The sequence below is a fragment of the Mastigoproctus giganteus genome, chromosome 5 (genome assembly GCF_048544385.1).
Source record: "Mastigoproctus giganteus isolate SK-2022 chromosome 5, ASM4854438v1, whole genome shotgun sequence".
NCBI lineage: Eukaryota > Metazoa > Arthropoda > Arachnida > Uropygi > Thelyphonidae > Mastigoproctus > Mastigoproctus giganteus.
Genome location: NC_143579.1, coordinates 74,371,838 through 74,395,868, shown reverse-complemented (window position 1 = coordinate 74,395,868; position 24,031 = coordinate 74,371,838). Strand labels below are relative to the sequence as shown.

The 24,031-nt window shown below is 37.1% G+C and overlaps 1 protein-coding gene and 1 non-coding gene across 2 annotated transcripts; one reads left to right on the top strand and one right to left on the bottom strand.

Annotated features, from left to right (window-relative positions):
- Nucleotides 1-567: 567 nt before the first annotated feature.
- On the bottom strand, nucleotides 568-23,237 carry LOC150085492 (uncharacterized). Its single transcript, XM_090373296.1, has 3 exons — nucleotides 22,865-23,237; nucleotides 9,234-9,997; nucleotides 568-1,277 (listed from the first exon to the last, which is right to left on the bottom strand). Exons 2-3 carry the CDS (start codon nucleotides 9,884-9,886, stop codon nucleotides 887-889), a joined length of 1,044 nt encoding a protein of 347 aa, XP_090229422.1. The 5' UTR covers nucleotides 9,887-9,997; nucleotides 22,865-23,237; the 3' UTR covers nucleotides 568-886.
- On the top strand, nucleotides 18,001-18,073 carry TRNAR-UCG (transfer RNA arginine (anticodon UCG)). The gene has a single exon. It is a non-coding gene; the product is annotated as a tRNA-Arg (tRNA).
- Nucleotides 23,238-24,031: the final 794 nt, after the last annotated feature.

The window sequence follows — 24,031 nt, the reverse complement described above, 5'->3', positions numbered from 1 at the left end:
ACTTGAAAATAACGTGCCCGTCTCCTTTTTTTGTGGTCAATGATTTGTGGACATCTGGCAAACTTTATATAACCTACGGTGTTTGCGCGTGACCTGTACGTGGGTGTAGACGTAACGGAAATACATTTGTAATTTCTAATTACGCTCGAAGTTTTTTCAGACAGTGTTAATACATTTCTCGTCCAAGGAGAACTTCAGAAAGGAGTATACTGATAGCGGAGCCTATTGATGGAAATATAAACCACTTTCACCAATGTATTAGTCTTAAAATCGAAAAGGGAGACTTAATTTAAGAGAGCACAAGTAACAAAATCAGCTTGCCAGTTCCTCAATATTAGAAAATTGTGTAAAAAAACAATATACAAATACTACGTTTAGAGAACTAATGTAATCTCTGAGTAGATTTACTCCCATTGTAGAATATTGCAGTTATATTGCAGTTATATGTATATCTGGTCTTGTTTATGAGCTATCTGGATTTAAAGATGGTGTTATCAAGTGCTATGGTTAAAAGCAGAATTTGCAAAACAAGATACTTTTGTTATTTTGTCAGGGCGTAATCGGAATTGAATTTTTGAAAATATATGTCAGGCGGTGTAAGCTATATCAATGACTAGACATCACAAAACGTACAATGAAATGCATTCATTCATTACATCGTGTGCTGCAACAATTATTCCATGTATAACGATCAGCAATATTAGGCGTTACTGTTGAAGTTACTGGAAAAACAGCGTACTGAAGATGAAAGGTAGCGTTAATTAACAGATTTAAAGAACAAAACTGGAATACATCGTCCAAAAACACTTTTTAAGCGAGATGGAGGTTGTTACTGAAACATATCGTTCATACAAACGAGAGGACTGTCTTTAACTCTCTGCCTTAATCAGTTTTCCACATCAAGTATCTCGGAAGTGCCGTCGACACACGTGGAGTCTCCGCTCTCCAAGCCAGAATCCACAGTACTAGAGGGGGAGGATGGGTTGCCCTCAAGGGAGTTCTCCACGAAACCGAGGGAATGAGTGAGCATGTGGCGGCGAAGGTCACAGTTCCTTCTGAATACCTTCCCACAAGAGCAGTTGTATGGTTTGATGTCCGTGTGGGTGAGCAGATGGGTCTTCAGGTTGCTCCGCTGATTGAAGGTCCTGCCACAAGTAGGACATTTGTGAGGTGAGTTTTCCAAGTGCAAGATCCGGTGAACTGCTAGCGTGCGTGACTGACAGAAGCCCTTTCCGCAATCGGTGCACTTAAAAGGTTTCTCCTTAGAATGAATGTACCTGCAATTGGAAATAAGCCTTTGAATTATTTTGTTTAAAGTTCATTCTATAAATATAATGAACATAAAAATATATTTTGTTAACTTAAAATTAATAAACATTATTATTAATTAATTATTATTATGAATGTGTGTAAAACTAAAATTATGGCGATGGTGATAATCTCGATTCCAGTAAAGTAAAGGTTAATGGGCGAGATATCGAAGAAGTTGATGAATTTGACTACTTAGGGTCAAGAATAAATAAAAATATTGACCGCTCAAACGATGAAAAGAGACGACAGGCAATTGCTAAAACGTTGGTGGCTGATCTGATAAAATTATGGAGAGATCATGATCTGCCCCCAAAGACCAAACTGAGAATCACCGATTCGTTAATTTTTCCAGTTGCCACTTGTGGATGTGAAGGATGGAATCTGAAAAGAGTTGACAGGAAGAAAATTGAGGCATTTGGAATGTGGTGTTACAGGAGAATACTGCGTATTCTTACTTGGATCGAAGAACAAATGAGTGGGTATTGAATAAAATTGGCAGGCCTAAAATTCTTCTTCATAGCATCAACAAAAGAATATTCAAGTTTTTTGGTCATATAGTAAGAAGGGAAAACTTTCTGTTGAAGAATATAATGGAAGGAAAAATCGAGGGGAAGAGGTGCAGAGGATGACCTGCAACTAGGTGGAAGGATGGGATCAGCGAAGTTCTGGGCATGACACACTTGGCGATGCTGCTCGTATAGCACACGATCGATGCAGTTGGAGGAATTTGTTGGTGGCCGCAACAGCTCCTCAGGGAGCTATGTTACTGGAAGAACAAGATCTCGTCTATAAACGTGATGTACGGTCAACTCTCAGTATTCGTAGTTTCGGTTATTCTTTTTTAACAAAAATGTTTTGGCGAAGGTAAGTAGCAAGTTTTTACAAGTCTCTAATAACGTACTCAGTGTTATGTTCTTGTTAGTTACCATCCATTATTATCAGTATACATAATTAACATTATTAAATGAGCGCATAAGTTTTAGTAATTAAGTATTATTATATGAAAATTTAAACATAAAACCCTGCTACACGTGCTTAAAACACACCCTGCCCAGCTAATACACGAAACCAATTTATAGAAAGTTTAGTATATGGGTTATCGTGGTTGTGCAGCTCCACAGAAATTATCCCCATTACAATTGTTATGATGGTTCAGAGAAGTCGAGGGTGTTTGTTTTTGTGGGTGTGTGTGGTAAGCACGAAAGTAGCTAAGGATATAAGGCGTCAGTATTGTGTCTGTATTGCGTGTATTCTTCGATAGTTTTGCTGTTTGCTGGACGGAAAATCAGATCTTCCCGGACAAAAACCATGAAACGCTCTCCTGAAACCGACTAACTCAGTTACGTTGTAAAAAAAGCTCATAAAATTTCCTCACGTAATTAACGAGATTCGAACTGTGGCTCTTTCCAGGCGGTGTGGCAGGATGGTGATTGTAACCACTGTGCAATACACGAGGGCTATTCAGATAAGTCTCTCGTGGACGAAGTACATGGGATGAGCTACAGTGGAGAGCGAAGATTCATAACCGACAAAGATCCAGTGTAGTAGATACGCACGAATTTGATGACAATCAAAAGAATGATATTATCAATCTATTTGATGCCAAGAGTGACGGAACTCGATTAGTCAATTATGGTACGAAGATATTTCTGTCGGTTAGTTGTTTCGAATTTTCTCTGAGGCAGCTAAGGCCACAAATTGTCAGTATATAATGTCTGTAAATCGTGTGTGCTAAGATCAGTTTATTCTGTTTCGGGATGAGAACCCACTCGAGTTTTCGTAAAAAACAGAACCATGCGACCTTTGTCCTAGACTGAGTAATTGGGTTCTCGTGTTACAAATCCATTAAGACGTTCTGGATAAGAAATATTTTTAATATTTCTTATCCAGAAATATCCAGAAATATTCTGGATATTTCTTATCCAGAATTAATAATATTTTAATTTTATATACGGCTGGAGTGAATAATGGTGCTGTCCATGCTACCGATGAGGGTAAGGACAAGTCCAACTCTCTCGCTGCACACAGTTATTTGGAAATAGTATCACACAAATTTCATGGCCGGAAGTATACTGATTTTCTGCCATATTGAAACCTGAGGAGACAGGAAAGAACATTTAAAGTGGTTTAGGAATGTTCACATCACACGATCCAGAATGGTTTCTAGGAATATTCACATCTGTCAAAATTTCCAACGAATTGCAAATATAAATGTTGAAAAAAAAAAAAAAAAGAAAACAATAGTTTATGACACAAAAGGATGGTGGAAGTATGTACAATAGAAGGCACATTTCTCTCCTTTTATTTCTGTTCTAGCATATTTAAAAGGTAGATCTCTTTTATGGTCTCGTTTTCCTCACAAAAGGGTGGATGCAATATAGGATGCACGATAATACTTATTTGGAGTTATTCCAAAGGCAATAATTACATGTAACTACTAGCAATGTCATCATCTACATCATGCGATGACAATAGGATTTTCCAAGATATCGCACCTCTGAAATAAATGAAAAACATTTAGACGAACGAAATCAGGAACCTGTACATTTTCATTTGTGCTGTCCTCTTCCGTAATTTCTTCCAAGGTACTTTGCAAGTATAAACGGAGAGTTAAATGCAGGTTACATGTAACTTCAGCCAATAAAATAATACAATTTCTTTATTCTTCCACTTGGAAAGCTTCGATTCATGCAGGACACTAGTTTTACACAGCAGCAGTTTAAAAGTAATTACACTTAATAGCATTTTAATACTACATTCTACACGATACTGGTGATTCGCATAACTGCTGAAGCATCTCATATAGAATTTCTTCTCGAAATTTACATTCTCTTCCGCATTTCATCACTTCCTTATTTATGTGATTTTCCAGTTATTATATTCGAGTCACATTTCCGGTTCAAATATTCACTTGCACTGACATTCCAAAGGTTAACTCCGAAATGTGAAGATTTCGATACCATCGTGTGATTGTATTGGAAAAGAAGCACATAATAAAGTAAATCAAAAATTCATTGACATTATTAATTTAGTTATCATTTATTAAAATTTCAATCACTTTGAATTCAAACTCATATTTAAACGTGAATGTTAGTTGTATTTTGTTCCAATAGCAACAAAAAGAAGCAAAGCATAGTCATAAACAGAAACTAATAATTAGATAAGTTATAGAGTTTCTTAAAGTACCGATATGATTGGACTCAATTTCGAATAGCAAAGCTTAATAAACGGTACTGACCTTAGATAATCCGCTGTTGTTACATGAAGTAGGATAGATGAATAATTTTGAGGTTTAAGAGGTTTTGAATAATTTGGAGTTAGTAAGGATACGGAATTAAAAATTAAAAACAGAATTAAAACATGCTCAAGGAAGTAGAAGTGCACAACTTCGTTCCTGGTTGTCATTGAAGAATTAATTAAAAACTTTGAAATATGAAACCGGTGAAGCCAAAAGTCATAAACGACTGACTTACTAAGTACTAAAGTATTTAGTAAGTCAGTATTTAGTAAGTGGCAATACTAAAGTGAGATGCATACAAAAACTAATATTAACGAATTCCATATTTTAACCTTTAGTTCTGGTGGGCATCTACTGTATGCATTTTTCCGGGTACTCTTAGAAACCGTATCTTGCTAACTTCAAAAGAGTGTACATGGACTGTCACACCAACCAAGACTGTTTATTATCCTCAGTTTCTAAAATTAAGAGGAGAATTACAAATTTTGGAACTGTGTACGAAAATGGGACGTCTTTCCCAGCATACTGAGAATCAATAGATATTCATAAGGTTTATTAGACGAACAAGTTTGCAAGATGAACTAAAAAGGGTTTAGGCGTTCAGCCGCAGTTTGAGAGAACTGTGCAATCATTATTGCACAGTTCTCTCAAATTGCGATGCTTTCGTCATGAGTTGCCTCGGTATTGTGCTACAAATACTTCCTTTTTATGAAGTATCTATTGATATTTATTCGAAACTATTTGGACAATTACAGCATATTGCGAGGGCGGCTAAGTAGCCCACAAGTGCTGCATTTGACAGACTGAAACAGCTGTGTATTTGTGCCTTGTGTTCTTTGTGAATGAATCTGTCTCATTAATTTTAACTTCTGTAGGTTTCAGAGAACCCTGAAAGAGTATGCGAAAACAAAAATAAATGAAAATTGTAATGTTTTTGCGTCATCTTCTGATTTTTGGTCCGGAAGTAACTGGTTGGTGGAATAGTGGTGTTTAATGAGCTCAAAATTCCTATGGTCTTACATCGTACTGACACTTACACCGCGATATTTATTCTAAAATTAATAAGAACATTTCGAATTATTGAAAGTCTGCCTATTCATTAGACATTCCAAAATATTAACATTGCAAGACTGATAGCAGGATGGAAGAATGTTTGGAGGTGGCGAACCGAGGTTAATGATCCTTTAAAGGCTATCACTCTTAAATTCGTCAAACTTATTATAAAAGAATTTCCTAGACTGATCAAGAGAGAATAGAGAAATTTTTAAAAATAAAAATTTAAAATATGAAACAAAATTTTAATAACTTTTGTCCAAATCTAGAACAGTTCGAATCGGTCATGTTACTGAAGTTAATATTAAGTACTCTTATACTCTGATACGTTTAATCCGATTTTATCCACTCCTTTGACTGCATCCTCTGTGTGTGTCCAAAACTAGAACTATGAGAACAGACTTAACATACTCTTTAAACGATATTATGAGTGCTTGTAAGGGAAATAGGAATTTTTGGCCTGCCTTGAGAAGCTCTATATACGGCTCTGGGTATTGAGAATAAAATCCCCTATTTATATTTCCATTTAATTTTCCTTTTCTTTTCTTATGAGGTTCACTATTTTTCAAACAATCTTTTATTTCTTTTTCAATTGTCTAACAGTTAATTAATGACTCCCTTGAGTAAGGAAAGCCACTTGGCGTTCTCTTCCATAAATTTTCATTGGTGTTGTTGATACTATCTGCTTACATAATAATAGGTAGAGCAGTTAAATAGATAGTAGAGATCCTAGCCGTTTACAGCCCCAATAGAAATCAGCCATTATTTATTCATTAAAGCAATGCAACGATTGAAGGACCTTAAGGCCATTCGTCAGCAAGTTAAATGAAGCCACTGGTATACCACTAGATACTGAGAAACTGCGTCTAGTGAGGATGTGCAGGCTCACACGAAGTATACTCAATGTCAAAAAAAATTGCCTCACCCAAGAAGAGTTGATGGAACTGCCCAAAATTGTGATGATTTAGACAAATAATCAAACAGGTTATGAGGTGGTAAAGAAAACATGCAGGATACAGAGCCATTGGAATTGTTGGTGTAACACTTGCTATTATTAGTTTAAAAAAGAAGACTGAATATTGGTGAATCTGTTGGAAAAGCTTTTAACATGCCTTTCGTTAGCTTCTGCTCGTACACGTGTGGAGCCACGTGTACGAGCAGTGCAAATTCAATTGAATAAGTTTGAACTGTGTCGCACAGGTTTTCCTCCATGAGGCTGAATGATCCACTCGGCAAAATGTTATCCTCACTTAGTGCAATTTTGGGACAGTTGGTTGATGTTGGCACTAACGGACAGCAGAATGTGCTCTGACAGTCGACATGACTAGAGACAATCTAATTCATCTTTGGGGCATCCACTGTCAAAAAGTATCACCGGTATACGACTGGCAGAGGCAAGATTGCATTATTAAAGTTATTCATTGCATCGAATTCCTCTCGCCACATCCGATCGTGTACAGAAATTTTGGTGGAGATAGACCCAGCTCGAAGGAAGAATGGTGACGGACTGTCTTTGGTGAAGGTTGTGTTTGGGGAGCGATATGACATAAGGATTTGCGGCAATGCCTATGTGAAAGAAGTGTTCCTGCCTGTTCAACAAAGATATACAAATCGAACATCAGGAAACATGATATGGGGTGCCATCTCTTAGGTAGCCGTTCACTTTTGTTCAAGATGGTATTAGAGATCAACGTTAAGATAAAACTGCACTTAGAGCTATCCTTTTGACATTTCTCCAACAGTTACGTATCCCTTTATTTCTGCGGGAGAATTCTCTATCCCATACAACAATTTTTATTCTATAATTTCTCTGTACTGTTGACATCCTTCTTTGACCTACTAGGTCCTGTGATTTTTCTCCTATTGAGAATGCCTGGGACATGTTCAATGGCAGAAAAGTGAATCTCATCCAGTCCAAACAATAGCCGTTTGGGCTGGTTGAACAAGGCTTGGATTTTTAACTAAAATCAAGGCACACAACAACTTGCATCGCTGCTATATGTTGTCATATTTCCTACTAGTGTATGACTAATAAGATCATTTGTCCCAATGTTTTAATACCTTTTTGCTTTATCTTTATCTATCTATATACAAAAGCTCAGCTAAATCAATTTGCATATTTTAAGGTGGGCTAATTTATTGATTCTGAGTGAATTTTCTTAGAGTTATTTCTACTTTCGATATAAAAAAAACGGTTGCAGTTTTTCAAATGGTGCTGATGAGCTGTAAACGAAACGCTTGAAGGCCACACTTCACACTTTTCTTTGACAGAGTTACAATCTTTAAACTCAAAATGGAACAAACACGCTAAGTTAAGGGGAATTTACGAATACTGTACATCAAAAAGTATTTTGTATATTGTTCTTTTACATAGGCTATCCTGCCGTACTAGGTTTTCTAAATTATTGTAATGATTATTCAGTCCGTATAGTGCTAAAATGCTTCAAGCTGCATAACATATATAATTATCATATAAAAGTTGCGCAAATGCATAATTTTTGTAAGATATAATGAAAATCGAAGTCTGCACGGAAGAGCATCATACATCTAATATTTATTTCGCGAAAATGTATACCTATAAATTCCCTGTAAACCAGGAAGGGCTCGTCTTTCTAGGAAAGAGACGTAAGGCAAAGTTCAAAGGAGGTCAAAAGGCCTACCAAAATACATCATGTTTTTATTTCAGCATCTTCTCAAAATCTTTTGCTTGAACTGCTCCTCTCGGGTTGTTGTAATGGACAGAATGTGGTTTAAACAACAAGGTCGTTTCATTAATTGAATTTTCTGACATTGAAAATTCATGGTCATTAAATGGAATAAGAGGGGTGAGGTGACAGAGCAAAACAATATTACAAAACACGCTTCCCTCCAAGTAGCGTGTTGTGGAAGGTTGGATAAGTTGCTTTCAAGTGTGACCGAGGCAGAGAATTTGGCAAAGTTCAAGGATGAATTGAATTGGATATGCACTCTTTTATACGATGCGAATAATGTGAGAGAGCTATTTTTTGTAGATGCAATATAAGTTCGTAGATGCCATATAATTTTAAAACTAAAGAACTTCTGCTGTGAACGTAATGTTGTGCAAGATGGTTGAGTTGATTGGACCTCTTTTGTAATTAGTGCTTAGAACCGATAACCAAGAATTTTGCCCGATGTTTACGGAAGAGCAGTGTTTATTATTAACTGATATTGCAAATCGAATCGCAACGAGTTGCCTCACTCGTTGTCCTTCAAATAAATAGCACTTCTCCATGAAAAGAAGAAAAGTATATTTTGCTATTTATTCTCAATGAGTGCCATTACCCAAACTGACCGTTTCAGTGATTATTAGCCTTTAAAGGATAACTAAGAACCTTCAGTCTAAGAGACGCCTGTACAGTTATAAGTTTTGTAGTGACTAGTTACACACCAATAAAGGAAAATAAACCTTGAGGCAGTCCTCCTGTAACTTTCTAATTTGTTGATAAGATGTTTTCAGTGGCTTTACTTGAAAAGAAGAATGTAAAAGAAGGGAGAAGCTTGCAGTCACAATGAGTTCAATAAGGTATTAGAGATAAACTACTGTGTGATTAAACTAATACGCGAAACTGCATCATGTTATACTGGTTAATACAAGTAGCGAGATCCTTACCTGTGATCTCTGAGGTGATCTTGCCTCCTGAAAGACTTGTGGCAGATGTCACAGGTGAAAGGCCGCTCATCTGTGTGGGTTCGTTCGTGGATGAGTAGATTGTAAGACTTAGTGAAGTGGCGTTGGCAAAACTTACAAATGAATTCCTTTCTAGACGCGCAGGCTTCTTTACCACGTGATGCTCTGCGAGTTAATAGATCGTTGCACACAAAATTACAACGGGAAGTTACCACTGGAAGGTTGTGTTTTGTATCTAATGAAGAATGAGCAGAGAGGAAGTCATTTTCGGTCACGAGGGTTCCCAGCCCATGGTCATCCTTAGTTGTTGCCGATTCAGCTAGCCGTGAAAAGTCAAACTTTGTCCTAGTTCTCTTGTTGAGAGGATAAGAGGGAACTGAGGTCTGACCTCCGGGATCTTTTGCATTACTTGGAACACTGGACTTATGATCTCTTTTTACTGTGAAGTACGATGCATAACTGGTGGGTTGTTCAACAGTTTTAGCGCTCACAGTTACAGGAACGGAGGTACAACATAGCTCCTGAAAGCAAAATGGCAAAATATCATGGCGATATCTAGTTGGAGGTCCCAAAACAAGGGGAAGAAGGGGCAAAGGTAAGGAAGGCCCATGGCACATTGCCTGTGGGGTGTGCATTGTGAAGCTAGGAGATTACCAATAAACCGATTTTATTCACATTTCTCAATTCCATATTTATCTAGCAGAAAGGGGACGATAAAAGATAAAGATGCAATTCTTGACATTCACCTGAAACGAAATAATACACAAGTTAGTACAAGTAAGTCAAAACAATATGTTTATACTTATATTCTTTATATTATTATAATTTGATTGAGTCAGGGGAAGCTCCATATAATCATTTGATTCAGTTATTCGTTGTGGAATTATGGCAAAAACACCTTCTGCGTGAACATCAGAGAATATCGCTGTTCTTCGTAAAGGAATCGCAAGATTCCTTGATGAAGAACAGTGATATTCTCTGTTGCGACATATTCATCCGATCTTTTGTTTTGCGATATTTTCCTGTGGAGTCAGGCAGGCCTGAATATGGACAAAATAAATTATAGCATAACTTAGTGCATTTCTAAGCTTTCGGTAGGTACTCAAAAAAATTCGGTGCTGTAGGTATGTGTAAAGTATTAAAAAAAGGAAAACATCAAAAATAAATCCTTTATTCCAATGAACCTATACGAACTGCTAAACAAACTGATCCTGCTCAGATAGCTGATAATCTGAATGAGTATTTCGCATCTACACTCACACATGAGGAGTTATCAAGGGAGGAAAATGCCGGAAGTTTATCAAACTGTAACAGCTTGCATAATAATCATTATGTAATAATCGAGAGCAAAATGGAGGAGAAATTGTTGAAGTTGAACATAATAAAGGCACCTGGGGTGGACGGAATCTATCCAGATATATTGAAGGAGGCAGCAAAGGAAGTAAGCAAATCCTTAGCCATAATTATGAGAGCATCCTTGGACTCAGGGAAAGTGCCCACGAACTGGAGATGTGCAAATGTATCCCCAATTCACAAAGAGGATCTAAGGGTGACAAGAGTAATTACAGACCAGTTAGTTTACCTTCTGTTCTGAGGAAAATAAATGGAGTCACTGGTTAAAGAAGCATTGCAGGATCATCTAGACAGGACGGCAGTAATAATTCAGACACAGCGTTGTTAAGGGGAAGTCTTGTCTGACCAATTTGAATGGATACTATGACGTGGTCACAAAGGAACTGGATGCAAAAAATAATTTTGATATCATATACTTGGATTTCAGGAAAGCTTTTGACACTGTTGCGCTTGGAACACAATTGTACAAATTGGAGCAGTATGGCATTAAGGGTAAGTTGCTACAATGGATAAAAGGGTGGTTGAGTGGGAGAAGACAGAGAGTGGTAATCAGTGGATGCTGCTCTTCGTGGACTAATGTTATTAGTGGAGTCCCCCAGGGTTCGGTGTTGGGCCCACTGTTGTTTTGTATATTTATCAATGATATTTATGAAGGTATATCAGGCTTAATGTCCAAGTTTACAGATGATACAAATGTTGGCAGGGTTGTTAATGACAGTAATGGCAGTGTGCTACTGCAACAGGATCTAGAAAATTTTGGCAGATGGGCTGAGAAGTGGCAACTGAAGTTTAACATTGACAAATCCAAAGTACTACACATGGGTAGAAGTAACCCCAGAAAAACGTACCAACTGTGTGGTACTACACTTAAGGTGGTAGAAAATGAAAAAGACCTGAGAGTAATTGTGCAGTCAGATATGAAGTTTTCTGAGCAATGCAGACAGGCTGCCAGCGGCAGGTCATGGAGTTTTGTCAATGATATATAAGGCAATGGTCAGACCATGCCTTGAGTACTGCGTACAGGTCTGGGAGCCTCATTTTAGGAAGGATGTAGAGTTGCTTGAGGGAGTACAGAGAAGGACTACAAGATTGGTGAGGGGAACGAAGGGGTTATCTTACCAAGAAAGGCTTAAGTTCTGCAAATTGCAGCGTCTGTTGACTAGCCACCTGCGAGGTGATCTGATTGAGGTGTATAAGGCCTTGAATGGGTTGAGCAGGCTCAATTCTGATGGGATTCTTCCTCTTGCTCAGATTACGAACCTGAGGGGGCATAAATTCAAATTGATTAAAGACAGTTGTAGAATAGATGTGCGGTATTAGCTTTTAGCCAGCGGGCAGTTTGATTGCTAGAACAAACTTCCATCTGTCGTTTCGTGGAAGTTGATAGCTTAAATAAATTCAAGGAGGAACTGGACAAACTTTTAGAGGGAATGGATGCGTGATTTTTTTTTGGCTGATGCTACATAAGCTAATACGCTTGCTTTATTGCATCACATGCCTCCATTACTATTACTATTACAAATCGTTACGAACTAGTTGGATAAAGAATCGTAAAATCATACGAGTGTGACCAGAATTTTAAATGGTGTCAGAAGATAAATGAAACATTTACATGAATATCATCGTATTTGAGATCTCCATTCAGCATCAACCACCTTCTCATGGAGCTACATGAGATTAAGTAGAAAAATCCCTGGACAAATTACATAGTTAATATCTGGCAATAGGTTCACGCATTGCTCGATAGGTGGCACCACTATAGCGATAACCGAGTTTGAAAATCATGAGATGTGACATGGTTTGATGCAATCATGGTCTGTACCGTGATTTTTTCGTGAAGAAATGTTTCAGAGAGACAAATAGGTGTGTTTGCGTGCGTGCGTGCGTGCGTGTGTGTGTGCGTGTGAGAGAGAGAGAGAGAGAGAGAGAGAGAGAGAGAGAGAGAGAGAGAGTGAAATCATCTATTGAGGAAATGTTTCGTACGTTTCTGCTGATTCTCAACCACACACACAACAGACTTCTGGGTTTAATCAATGATTGCGAAACTCTGTGTTGCACATATCAAGGCAATATGTAAAATGTTTGTTAATATTCAAACTACACTATACCCACAGCAATTTGATTCCTATTTTGATGTTGCTTGTTGTCTCTGCTACTCAGAAAGAAAGAAAGAAACATGCAATTTAGAATCTGATAATAAATCTGAATGTACAATTGATAACTACAGAGAAGGAAAGGACACAAATCTTTAAAACGAAGAATTGTGAAGAACAGTACAGTTTAGCGATGCTGCATTTAATGTTCAATTCGAGTAATATTTTTTTTTCTCGTGCTGTTTGCTAATTAAGGAAACATCTAGCAAAAGCAATCGATGGAAGGTGTATAAAAATTTATCTTTAATATCTTTCTCTTTTTTTAATGGGTAATAGCAAAGTAAAATTGAAGCAGTCGTATATAAGAAAAAAGGGAGGAAAAGAAAAGAAGGAAAAACAGTTTGGAGAAATTATCAATTTCTAAAAACGAAACAAAAATGAGGTACTGAACTAAAAGAATATAATAATTAATATCTTGTCACATATATAAATGTATTCATTAATTATAAGACTATTCTAAAATACAGTATTAAGTTTAGTAGAGATAAATTAAGAACTCTTTCGTTTTATTGCTAGAATTCAAACGTATGCGAGCAGTTTTTCCTTCTTTTTTTCGGGGGGGGGGGTGGATTTATCAGACATTTCTACTGAAACAACTATACTTGCATAATTTGATACTAATGAATTTATTACCATTAATTTTACAAATTTTACCAGCGAAATACTTAGTACACTATAAAACACTAAAATGAATCAATATATGTTTTAATGTCAAAGTTTGTATATTTTATACAAACGTTTTCAAATTTATTACATGAAATTTAGCAAGCCTTTCGTTATGTAGAAAACATCACTTTAAAATACCAAATTATGCACCTTGGAGGATATATTGGTTTCTTAGGGTTTCTTTCTATGTGATCCTTTATTTCTTTTTTTAACTCTGACTCATTAGCCGCTTTGACCATGGTCATGGTTGGCCTACTAGGTGCAATCTAATAGAATCTTATTCATACGTTTTGTCTGTACAAGTGTATATAAACAGCGTAAAACTCGAATGACTTACTGATTAAAACTCTACTTGAGATCGGCTAACTATTGAAGAGGCCTTTAGGAATTCCTTCAGTGTCTAATGGAATTCCCTCTATCTCAGACTTTTCTAAATGAATAAAAAGTGGCAAATCCATACTAATGCCACAGAGACCATGGAAGATTTTGAGTTCTTTAACTTAGGTATTATGTAAATGGTGAAAGGATTTTTACTCAGAATTGCGCAGGTTACTTCGTTATCTGTTTAAAAACGCCATTTTCCAAATTTTAAGAAAAAGCAACTTTGTTGTTATTTTTAATACGGAATAAAGTTTGGTTGTAGATTAGCAGAAGTTGTTCTGCTAATCTACAACCAAATATACTACCAAAGGGCGAAACTTTAGCTTCAGACAGTTATACAGTATCAGCAACTTGAGGCAAAATCCTCTCACTTAAGACTGCGAGGTGCTGACTTAACGTAATTTGCAGAATTTTGCACGACAAAGACTTAAAATAATAGTCTGTGTCCTTCTCGGCGCAACAGATTACGTTTAAATTGGAGTAGAGGCCATGTATTCTGAACTCAGCATCAATACAGGTTCTAAAAGTGTCCTAACTAGACAGAAGTCACCTGCAAAATATTTTCGAAAGGTACTCATTCAGAAATCTTATAACGGTATGCACATGATTTTCTGTGAGTGGCTGCAGTGAACTCCACAATGGTTTGAAGCACAAGGACGAGATCCTTGGAAACCTATAAACGCATGGTTTATTTCACTCTTTCTTTTCATAATTCCTCCAGGAACGTAAAGGCTCGTAAAAGAGGGAGGGCAGATGAGGCTCATTTTTACTTCCTGCTCTTCTAAATTCATTTATTTGCTTATAGTCACTGGAGATAACCAACTATTAGAATGTTGGTTATCTCCAGTCACCGGAGATAACCAACTATTAGATAATCTCCTATTAGAATGCTATGGTTTGTGTTTCAGCGATTACACATAAACTGTGTTTTTTTTTCGGTTAATCTAATATATATCATTAAATACTAACTTCTTTCTAATATTCTTGTACATTTTTATGACCTCTTGTAGCCCCAATGATAGTTCTGTTCTCTTGGTTACAATTTGCAATTCCTCGGTCTTCTAATTGACAATAAATTGACTTTTCTGACCCATATTTCTCATCTTGCTGATAAGGTTCGAAAATTTTCCTCGTAAAATAAGTCTAAATAACTAGAATTTCTACGGTTAAGTGGGGTCTTAATTACAAAAACTCTTAGAACTTTATATCACGCTGTCGTCCTTCACATGGTACGTATGCTGCGGAGGACTGAATCCACCGGGCTAGGCTTCTCACAGTACAAACCAAACTTGATTCCCTTCTACGCATTTTTCTTATTATTATTCTTTGAGCTTGCAGAATCGTGCCGTCCCATGCTCTACGAGTATTTTCTGGTTGCATCTTCCTTGATCTATTTTTAATTTACCTTGGACTATGCTATAACATTAGGAAAAACTTTCCCTTAAATTTTGATGGTTTCGAAATTGATATTCTTCCTTCTCCACAATCTGAGAAACGTGGTATGTACATGTTTCTCAGATTTTCGTTGCTACCAGTTTCTTATTCATAAATGGCCATCTAGACGGTCTCTTTCTCCTAAAAGTTCTATAACTAAACTTTTCATTCCATGTCACAACCATTTCTAAAACTTTCTTAAAATGTTTTACTCCTAGCCTTTTTTCTAGTTTCCTTTTAAGTGGACACGGTTCTGTGAATTCCAAACTCTTTTTCTTTGGTCTCTGCAATACAGATCTCAATTTTTGTGGTCAGGTTGAAGACTAGCTGCAGATACTTTCCTTCTGTCGTTTATGTAATGATTTTCGACAAGATCTCTTTTCCGTTATTGGCTTCTTGTCCCCTGCTCAGGAAATATCTTTTCTCCATACAACTCAAATTAATTTAATACATCTCAAATCAATTATTTGCAAAATTTTGCAAGGTTAATTTATGAAAGCCGTAAAACAATTGTATCATACTTAATCCTCTTCTTCCTTTCAATGACTCTTATTTATCTTTGTAATCTGACTTGCAATTCATGACTCTTATTTCCTTTTATCACAACTTTAATAGTAAATTACTCTACTTCTATCTTTATCTTTTGTAGATTCAAATTACTTCTTATTAAGTCGTATTATTAATCAGTTTTTGATATCTCGCTGTCAATCTCACACAGGCATATTAATAAATGTTTTTATGCTCTGTTTTGTTGTGTACTGCTCTCCCTTATTGTATAATTTTTGTAAAACCGTCTTTCCTTGTATCATATTGTGTGTACATTATCCTATGCTTAGAGTATTATTTATTTAAAAAAAAAATTTGTTAACGCCGTAAGAGCTGTAAAACAGAGGTTTTCGAGGTCAGGCACGGTACATGCATAGTTGTGGCCCACTTGCTCGTGGTATACATGGGCACTGGACAGGCTGTTGTTGTTGTTGTTATAGTAGGTAGTAGGGTTTTAGGAGCATCAACGACTAAGGCCATATTGCTTTGTATATACTGTCTGTACATTTCGTTTGTTCTGAGGTCGATTTTCCATTTGCTGGACGAAAAACCCAAGTTTCCGGGAGAAAAAAACAATGCGACCCTCGCCTGAGACCAACGTTGTGAAAAGGCCCATAAAAATTCCTTCAGTCATCGACGGAACTAGAACTTGGTCTTTTCCACGCGGTGCGAGGAGGACGGCGATTCTACCAACTGCGCTACCTACGAGGGCATTGACAGGCTTTCCAGATAATCGCCTTTCTGGTGGCAAAGTGTCCAGAAATAACTTAATAACCACAACAACACACACACACACACACACCCTGCCAAAACATAGCATTACACACATTTCTGGCCTTTTAGAGAGTTTTATATTCATCACAGTGTACCAAGGCGGAGTTGAACTGAAGTTCCGGGTGCTGTCCTACATAAGACGCTGTACATGTCATGCTTACATGTACATTGTAATGAGGATTTCTGTAGTCTGACACTTGTTCAAGTCCCCCTTATGCTATCGTTTCGTGCTCCCTTATTTTACTTTCAGACACCTCTAACTCATTTCGAAATACTGTCTTGTTCTAGCAAGCTCTATCCGGGAAAGAACATTCATCCAATTACAAACTTTAATTATATTACGCTATAATTGCATTTTGTTGTAATGAGAGGGTTGTCCAAATTCCACAGCAGCTCCGCATGAAGGAAAATTACGAATAAACAAGTCAGTTCATGCTAGACTGGTGGTTAATAGGGTTGCTGCTTACTGCAACCGTAATTCCCCTACATTTTTTTTTCGTTTTTCCCCCAGCTTAGCATAATTAGCATAATTTATTCGCTAGAAGTTTTAACGATTGCATATCTACCTAATACGCCTTCGTTCCAGTAAGCGGACTTAAAACAAGGTTAGTTGACGAACAGCAACATACGTATCTTACTCCTTATGAGGATTGTTTGTTTTTAATCCTGAAAACTCGAGTTTTTCATCCAATTAGCAAGCAAACTGTTAGATACACGCAGTTTACAAATGTACGATGACTTCCTTCGACCTTTCTTGCCATAGCGCAAATTCAAAACGGCACTAAAACCTATGACCAATACCAGATTTAAGTAGTCTGGGGGCAATGATACAAATATCATTAGAAGTCCTAAAATAAGGCCAAATACGGAGGATGCGGAAAGGTCAGGAAATGACCACCGCATATCCCCGGAGCAATATGGCCTTAGTTGCTAATGCTCCTAAAAAAAACCCAAATAACAATAACCTAAAATAAGGACGCGGAGTGATCCTTGGACCAAATGAACAATTAGTTCTGGGAGACCCCAATCTTGAGGCCCTAAGAAGAACTGTTCAACAACTCCTCGGTAAATCCGGCCTTCCCCACGACAGCAACATCTACACCCATCGATATTTTTTATAAATACGGCTAGATAAAAATCGTTAAAACAAATGAGATAAAATATATGCAACACCAACTCAGTATTTTACTTTAGTCTGATTTAATATGAGTTACCATTATCATTATCCTTCGTGACGGTGAAGTGGATGCGCCACTTGTTACTCATTTGAAGAGATTTGAGTTCTAAAGGCATGTTCAGTTGGTGCTGAGTTAACCGATCTGATGTGGAAAGGTGATGAGAGATGTATTCCATGATTTTTTACCACACAAAATATGCAAATCGACCGTTGACCATACATTCATACAAACATAATATACATATACATAACAATCATTTACGTGGTCCGCGTGGCCTAATGGATAAGGCGTCTGACTTCGGATCAGAAGATTGCAGGTTCGAGTCCTGTCGCGGACGTGGGTTTTTTTTTATTATTATTATTTGCAATAACGGTCGCCTTAGCCGAGCAGTCATGCCAGAGGGTACATAAGTACACATGCTTTGAGTTACCGGGATTCAAGTCCATGACTACTAAATACGGTACTGTTTATTGTATTCTCTTGATCTTGTGAACTCCTATGACAGCGTGGTTGTCCCGGAAGTATAAACATTAAATTTATTTATTTATTATTATTTTTATAGCTCCCAACTCGTCTAGTCAGCATGGCGAATTACTTATACAGTATAGCCAATATTCTCGTTACAGTATATGAGGAAACCGGTGACCCTGCAGTAGACCTGAAAAAAGTTTGATAATGATGAAAGATACCGTTAAAAATTGTATATTTGGATTATACTATAAGAGAATTAAGCAGTCATCTAAGACTTTGAAGTTTGACTTAGTGATGGAAAAAGTCAAAAATGTTCTAGAAAAAACCAACTTTAGCATAAATTGTTATGTATCTTATTTATTGGCATATGACATCCTTTACCCTTTATAGTCTTCGTTTTTTTTATTTATTTTTTTAAATTTGCGGTAAGAATGAGTTGCCGAAAAAAAAAGCAAAATAAAAAAAAAAGAACAAAAAGAATCGTCATGCGCAGACAATATTTCGTTTTTGCCCATTCGCCATATTCTTTCCTCCAATGAGCGCACCGAAACAAACACAATATTTTTTGTTAGATTATTATTAGATCGATTTTTATAAAATTTGGGAAGGCTCAACAAATCGTTCTAACAAAGCCAAATAGAAAAATTCATGAAAATTCATACACTGAGAGTCGAGTTATTATATGCAAATGCATCGACGAAGAAATAATAATTGTAGGAGTTGTATTGGTTCGATTTTAATGAAAATTCGGATCGTTAATCAAATCTTTCCCTTTGATCCAAATGTAAACTTCTATGAAAATCCATCCAATGGGAGTCGAGTTATTAGATGCTAACTGACGGACAGACAAAGAAATAACAATTGCCAGATTTTATTGTCCTGGATTTAATGAAATTTGGGATGGCTGGACAAACCTTTCTAAAAGAGCCAAAATATAAAATTTTATGAAAACCCATCCACTAGGAATCGAGTTTTTTTCATGCGGATAGACGAGCACACAGACGAACGGATAGACACTTTATGCGCCTTAAAAAAAAAAAAAAAAAAAAAAGGTTTCAAAATGAATTTTTCAGAATCAGTTTTGTTGTCAGTAGGTTTGGGTTCTAGTCTTGTCTAGATGGGAGGAATTTTTATGGGTGTTTTTTTTTACATTATCTCGGGCGAGGAGTGAAGGGTCCTTCTCTGAAATTCGGGCTGTTTCCCCAGATGAAAAGACAAGGAGACCATAGAACACAAGTAATTTACAGACACAATGCCCATAGTCCTCCGTGACAGTATAGTGATTTCGCTACTTGTCACTCACTCGTTTGGAGAGGTCTGGGTCAGTAAATCCTTTCAAAGATTGGGAGAATTTCTAAAGAACTCGTCAATGTGATATGTAGTTAGCCGATCTCAGGCAGAGGGATTAGAGATTCTCCGATTAGTTATTCCAGGTTTTACAGCCCACTTAACATACAAACCGGCCACGTGAACTCATACGTGTACAGTCATAATGCCCAATGGCGTAACGTAGTCGGTTTCTTTGGAGAAAATTTAGAAATAAGTTAACCTTAAAATGCTAGTCACATAGTTATCTTTAGTTTGGAAAACATACAGAATTACCTCGCCTCAAGTTAGTAGACTTGATATACACGTCCGTGCGCCCGCACACACACAGCACATTCTTTTTGAGGATGTCAAAAATTTTAGATCCGGCTCTGTCTATACTTTTTTTTATAGGCCCTCAAAGTCTTTATTTCTAGGGAATCAATCAATGGAATTAAATAGATAGGTATTATTGTGTTTTCTATTTCGTATAAAGGTTCACGTGTGAGCTTTAACTCAAAAGTTGCAATTGTAATTTGCATTAATAATTTACTTCTGTCCTACTTACTATAAATGTATGCTGTAAAACCATCTAGGTCACCAAAAAGGGCTTTTAGTAATTGTGGAAAACTTGTTATTCTTGAGTTCAGATGATGCAAACAAGCACACTCGCCTTATACGCTTCAGTGCTTCTTTCGGCGAATCAATATGACGCCGAGTGCATACTCCACGGGAAGCTATCGAACCAACAGTGACAGAACCCTTTTAGGCATTCACCGTACGCGATCGGTAAGACATTCTATGTTTTATGATATTTAAAATTCCTCTAAAAGTATACGGGACTGTCTCAAATTGCAAAGTGTATGAAGATGTCTCCTTGGGTGCTGGTGCATGAAGACAGTTCAACATGGCCCGCCAACGGTCTGCGTGAATAGAACACCGTCTTCTTGTCAGTTCAGTTGCGTCGGAACTTGCTGAATGACAGCCCGCCATCCAACATGACAGTTATAATCATCCCTTCCGTCACTTGGGCGAATCTTTTACTAATGGACATAACCTTTCTTTGCAGAGGATGGAATGCTGATGTATTTCAACTTTCGTTACTCCTATCTCTGCAGTTTTATAACTCTTCTGAAAAAAGTGTCCAAAAAGAGAGAAAAGAAGTTTAATGCCATTACATTCTTGTCACACCATTCTTCGGATTCGTCGGGTTTGTCTAACCTCGAATTCTTATTGTTTGAACATGAAAATCTTTATTTTTATGTCCTTTACTTCTACGCGATAAAGCATCTCATCGTTTGTACAACTTACTCCAAGTGTGTTTTTAGAGGACTTTTATCTAACTCTTCCTGCTTCGTATTCTGCTGTATTTCATCTCTGGACGGAATATTGGTAAATAAACCAGTGGAAGAAAATATTACTTGAATTGTAAGGATTTAAGTTTTATATTAACGGTAGCGAAGTAGAACAAACTGCAAAATTCGTAAAGATCACCCTCATAGGTAGCGTGGCGGTTATAATCACCGTTCTCCCTCAGCGGGTGGAAAGGGCCGAGTTCTAATCCCGAAAATGACACGAGAATTTTTATAGGCTTTTCACAACAAGGCTGAGTTAGTTAGTCAGGCGAGGGTTTCACGGTTTTTCTTCTGGAAACTCAGTTATACGCCCAATTATAGACACATATTGACGCCTCATAGCCTTAGTTTCTTTGACGCTTACATACACACTGAAACTAACCTCAGTATGATGCACTTGAGTTATTGTATTTAATGATGTCGTTATTGCAAGTTGGGGTCTAAAGTTATTGTAATTAATGATGAATTAGCGATTGGAATGAATGAAAAGTTTAGGGATTTATTGACAGTAGGTGGAAACAGAACTCTTTATTTGCAAAACTGGTATGGATACAGGAAAAAAAAAACAGAATCCCCAGATTTAGAAGGTGAATTGCGAAAACCAATCCAACTTTGGAATCACCGACTACTGAAAGGGAATGCCTACTATTACTTGATAATCCTAAAATTTTTTTTTTGTTTTTCATAATCGGATTGAATTGTTTAAAAAGAGCAATGAAGAATACAAGTCTTTAGGTTCAGGGAGATAAAAGCATTCAACTCTTTTTCTAGACCTGCCAAATCGGCCACGTTAAAAAAAACTTGAACTTTCGTTCTGATCTGAGAGGAATCTAACTCAGGTGCCCTACAGAAGAATAGTGGTTGCAGCTACTCTAGAGAGGAGTGGTAAATAAGTCATCAAAAATCAGATATATTTAAACGAATTCGGTTAACTGTTAATACAGGATACTAAATCAGCAACAATCACCTGATCTGACATAGTAAGTAATTGAACACTCTCACGTTCATGTGCGCACTCTCCCAGCAATCTGACACGCACTGCATATTTAGTTTATTCCATTCCTAACGTTTTATGTTATGTTTGCATTTCTGTGTGTATGTACTTACTGAGGAAGGGGTTCGTTACCACGAAAGCTTCTTTACTGTATTAAAATTCATTTAATTACCGTATTCACTGATTCTTCTTTTGCAAAATATGGGATACTATTACGCGAACCACATAATAAGTGACCCACGTCCTGTGTTCACTAATTTCGTCTTTTTTTTTCAGTAATTTTGTGCGTTTTAGTGTCAAATATTTTCTATTACCTAGTGTTAAAATGATTCAACTATTGGGCATCGATGTACACGTCGATAATTTGCATTTCAATGCGCGAAGACTTTACGAAATGAAGGACAAAACATCGTACGATATTTAGGGGTTAAAAGCGCTGATAGCTAACTAGTATCAATTACCATAAAGCAAATTCCGGCATATGAAAAGGAATTAACAGGCGCTTAATTACTTCTTTAAATTTCTTAGGATCTATCCCGTCTTTCCTCTGAAATACAAAATATTTTTTATCTAGTTTCCAGTTACTTTAAGTATCATTCTAAATTAAGAAGAGTAACATTTAGTTAAAAAGACTGCGTGTTTTTCTATGGTCTCGAATCCTTTGTTTTTTTCCGTTTTTATTAAGAGTAGAATTCCAGTAGAAATCCAATTTTATTGGCAGGACAACCACTGTCAATTAATCACCCTCTCTAGTCCGAAAAAAACAGAAACTTGCAATTACTTAACTTGCAGAAATACGTTAAACAAATCTGGTATATTATATAAATAAATTTCGAGATGCTTTTACGCGGCTCTCGTGTGCGATTTATTTCTACAGAGAGCGATAAGGGAAAGTGGCAGCTTAGTGGTTATTCATTCCGAATTTCCCATACAAGAATCTTCAACAGTTTACGCTCAAGTGCTTCCGATTAATGAATCAAATATGAAAAGAAAGATAACTCACCTAACGTCATCTTGACCTATCGTAACTAGGGCGATACAAGGGATGAGAACACTGACCACCACGAATGAAGTACGATACCGTACTGCCATGTGAGACACGTCTTCGGAAGCGCTGGCAAAGTCCTCTATTGATCACCAAGTTTGTCCTTGTAATTAAGGCTGGCAATGACAACTGGCCGAATACAGATATGACTGATTGTCTTTGGACTTTCTCCGAAAATTACCCTAATTTAAGCACTCCTGGTCTAAAATTCCCCGGTTTCGTACAAGTGTGGCTCTCCCCACTGCCAGAAGCGGTAAGCACCGAAACGCCGTAATTACAGGACGTCCCGGCAAAGAATGCGCACCCTAGTGGTTGTTGAATAACCGTGGTTAGCTAGGCCTAATTGGTAGTGTAAGGAGGAGACACGGAACAGCCACGCATGTCCACTATTAGCTGCTGAGTTTTGCGAGCGCCTTCCCCTTTGTTAATACAGGCTGGTCATTATGTATTTAAATGGGAAGGTAACTCTTGAAGCGGGCGCTAAACTCGCCCGTCCTATACTTGCTACTGTTTATGCATCCGCGAGACCACATTCCGGAGGTGGAGCGGAGAGCGACACTAACCTGACAAAACATCTTTAAGAGACAACGTTAGGCCGTCCCTACATTTTCGGATAGCTTCTTACGGTTGCGGACTACGGTACGAGTGTGTTTAAGTATAATGAGCCGCGCTTTTGGCCCGTTGAATAAATAATTTGAGGCTTAATTTTTGAGGCAAGTTCTCTTCTGCATTTATCAGTTGAGACTTGCCTGATCGCACGTTGATGAATATCTAATCTCTGCGCAGGTTCGTATTCCATATTTGGGTGTCGAATATTATATTTCTATAGTTACACGATGTTGTAAGGTACCTGACTCGGGTCTAAAAGGTGACAGTGAGCAAAAGAACGAAGAAGAAATTTCGTATTTTACAAGTATGGCCTTGGATGCACTTAGTTTATCTGAAATGTTCCCAAAATAACTTTCATGTATTTTGATTCTTGCGTAATGAACTACGATTTAGAACACTGTCACTTCGATTTCTCCTATCTTCTTCTCACGTAACAAACGAAAAATCTACCAGGTGAAGAAACGTCTGTATTTGATTGAATACAAAATTATCCTCCTGGAACCAGTAATCAAATAC

Coding starts and splice junctions, on each gene's coding strand:
- LOC150085492 (XM_090373296.1), bottom strand. CDS start 9,886: ATGCACACCCCACAGGCAATGTGCCATGGGCCTTCCTTACCTTTGCCC. Junction 1,278..9,233: donor GATCACCTCAGAGATCACAG/GTAAGGATCTCG, acceptor TTCCAATTGCAG/GTACATTCATTCTAAGGAGA.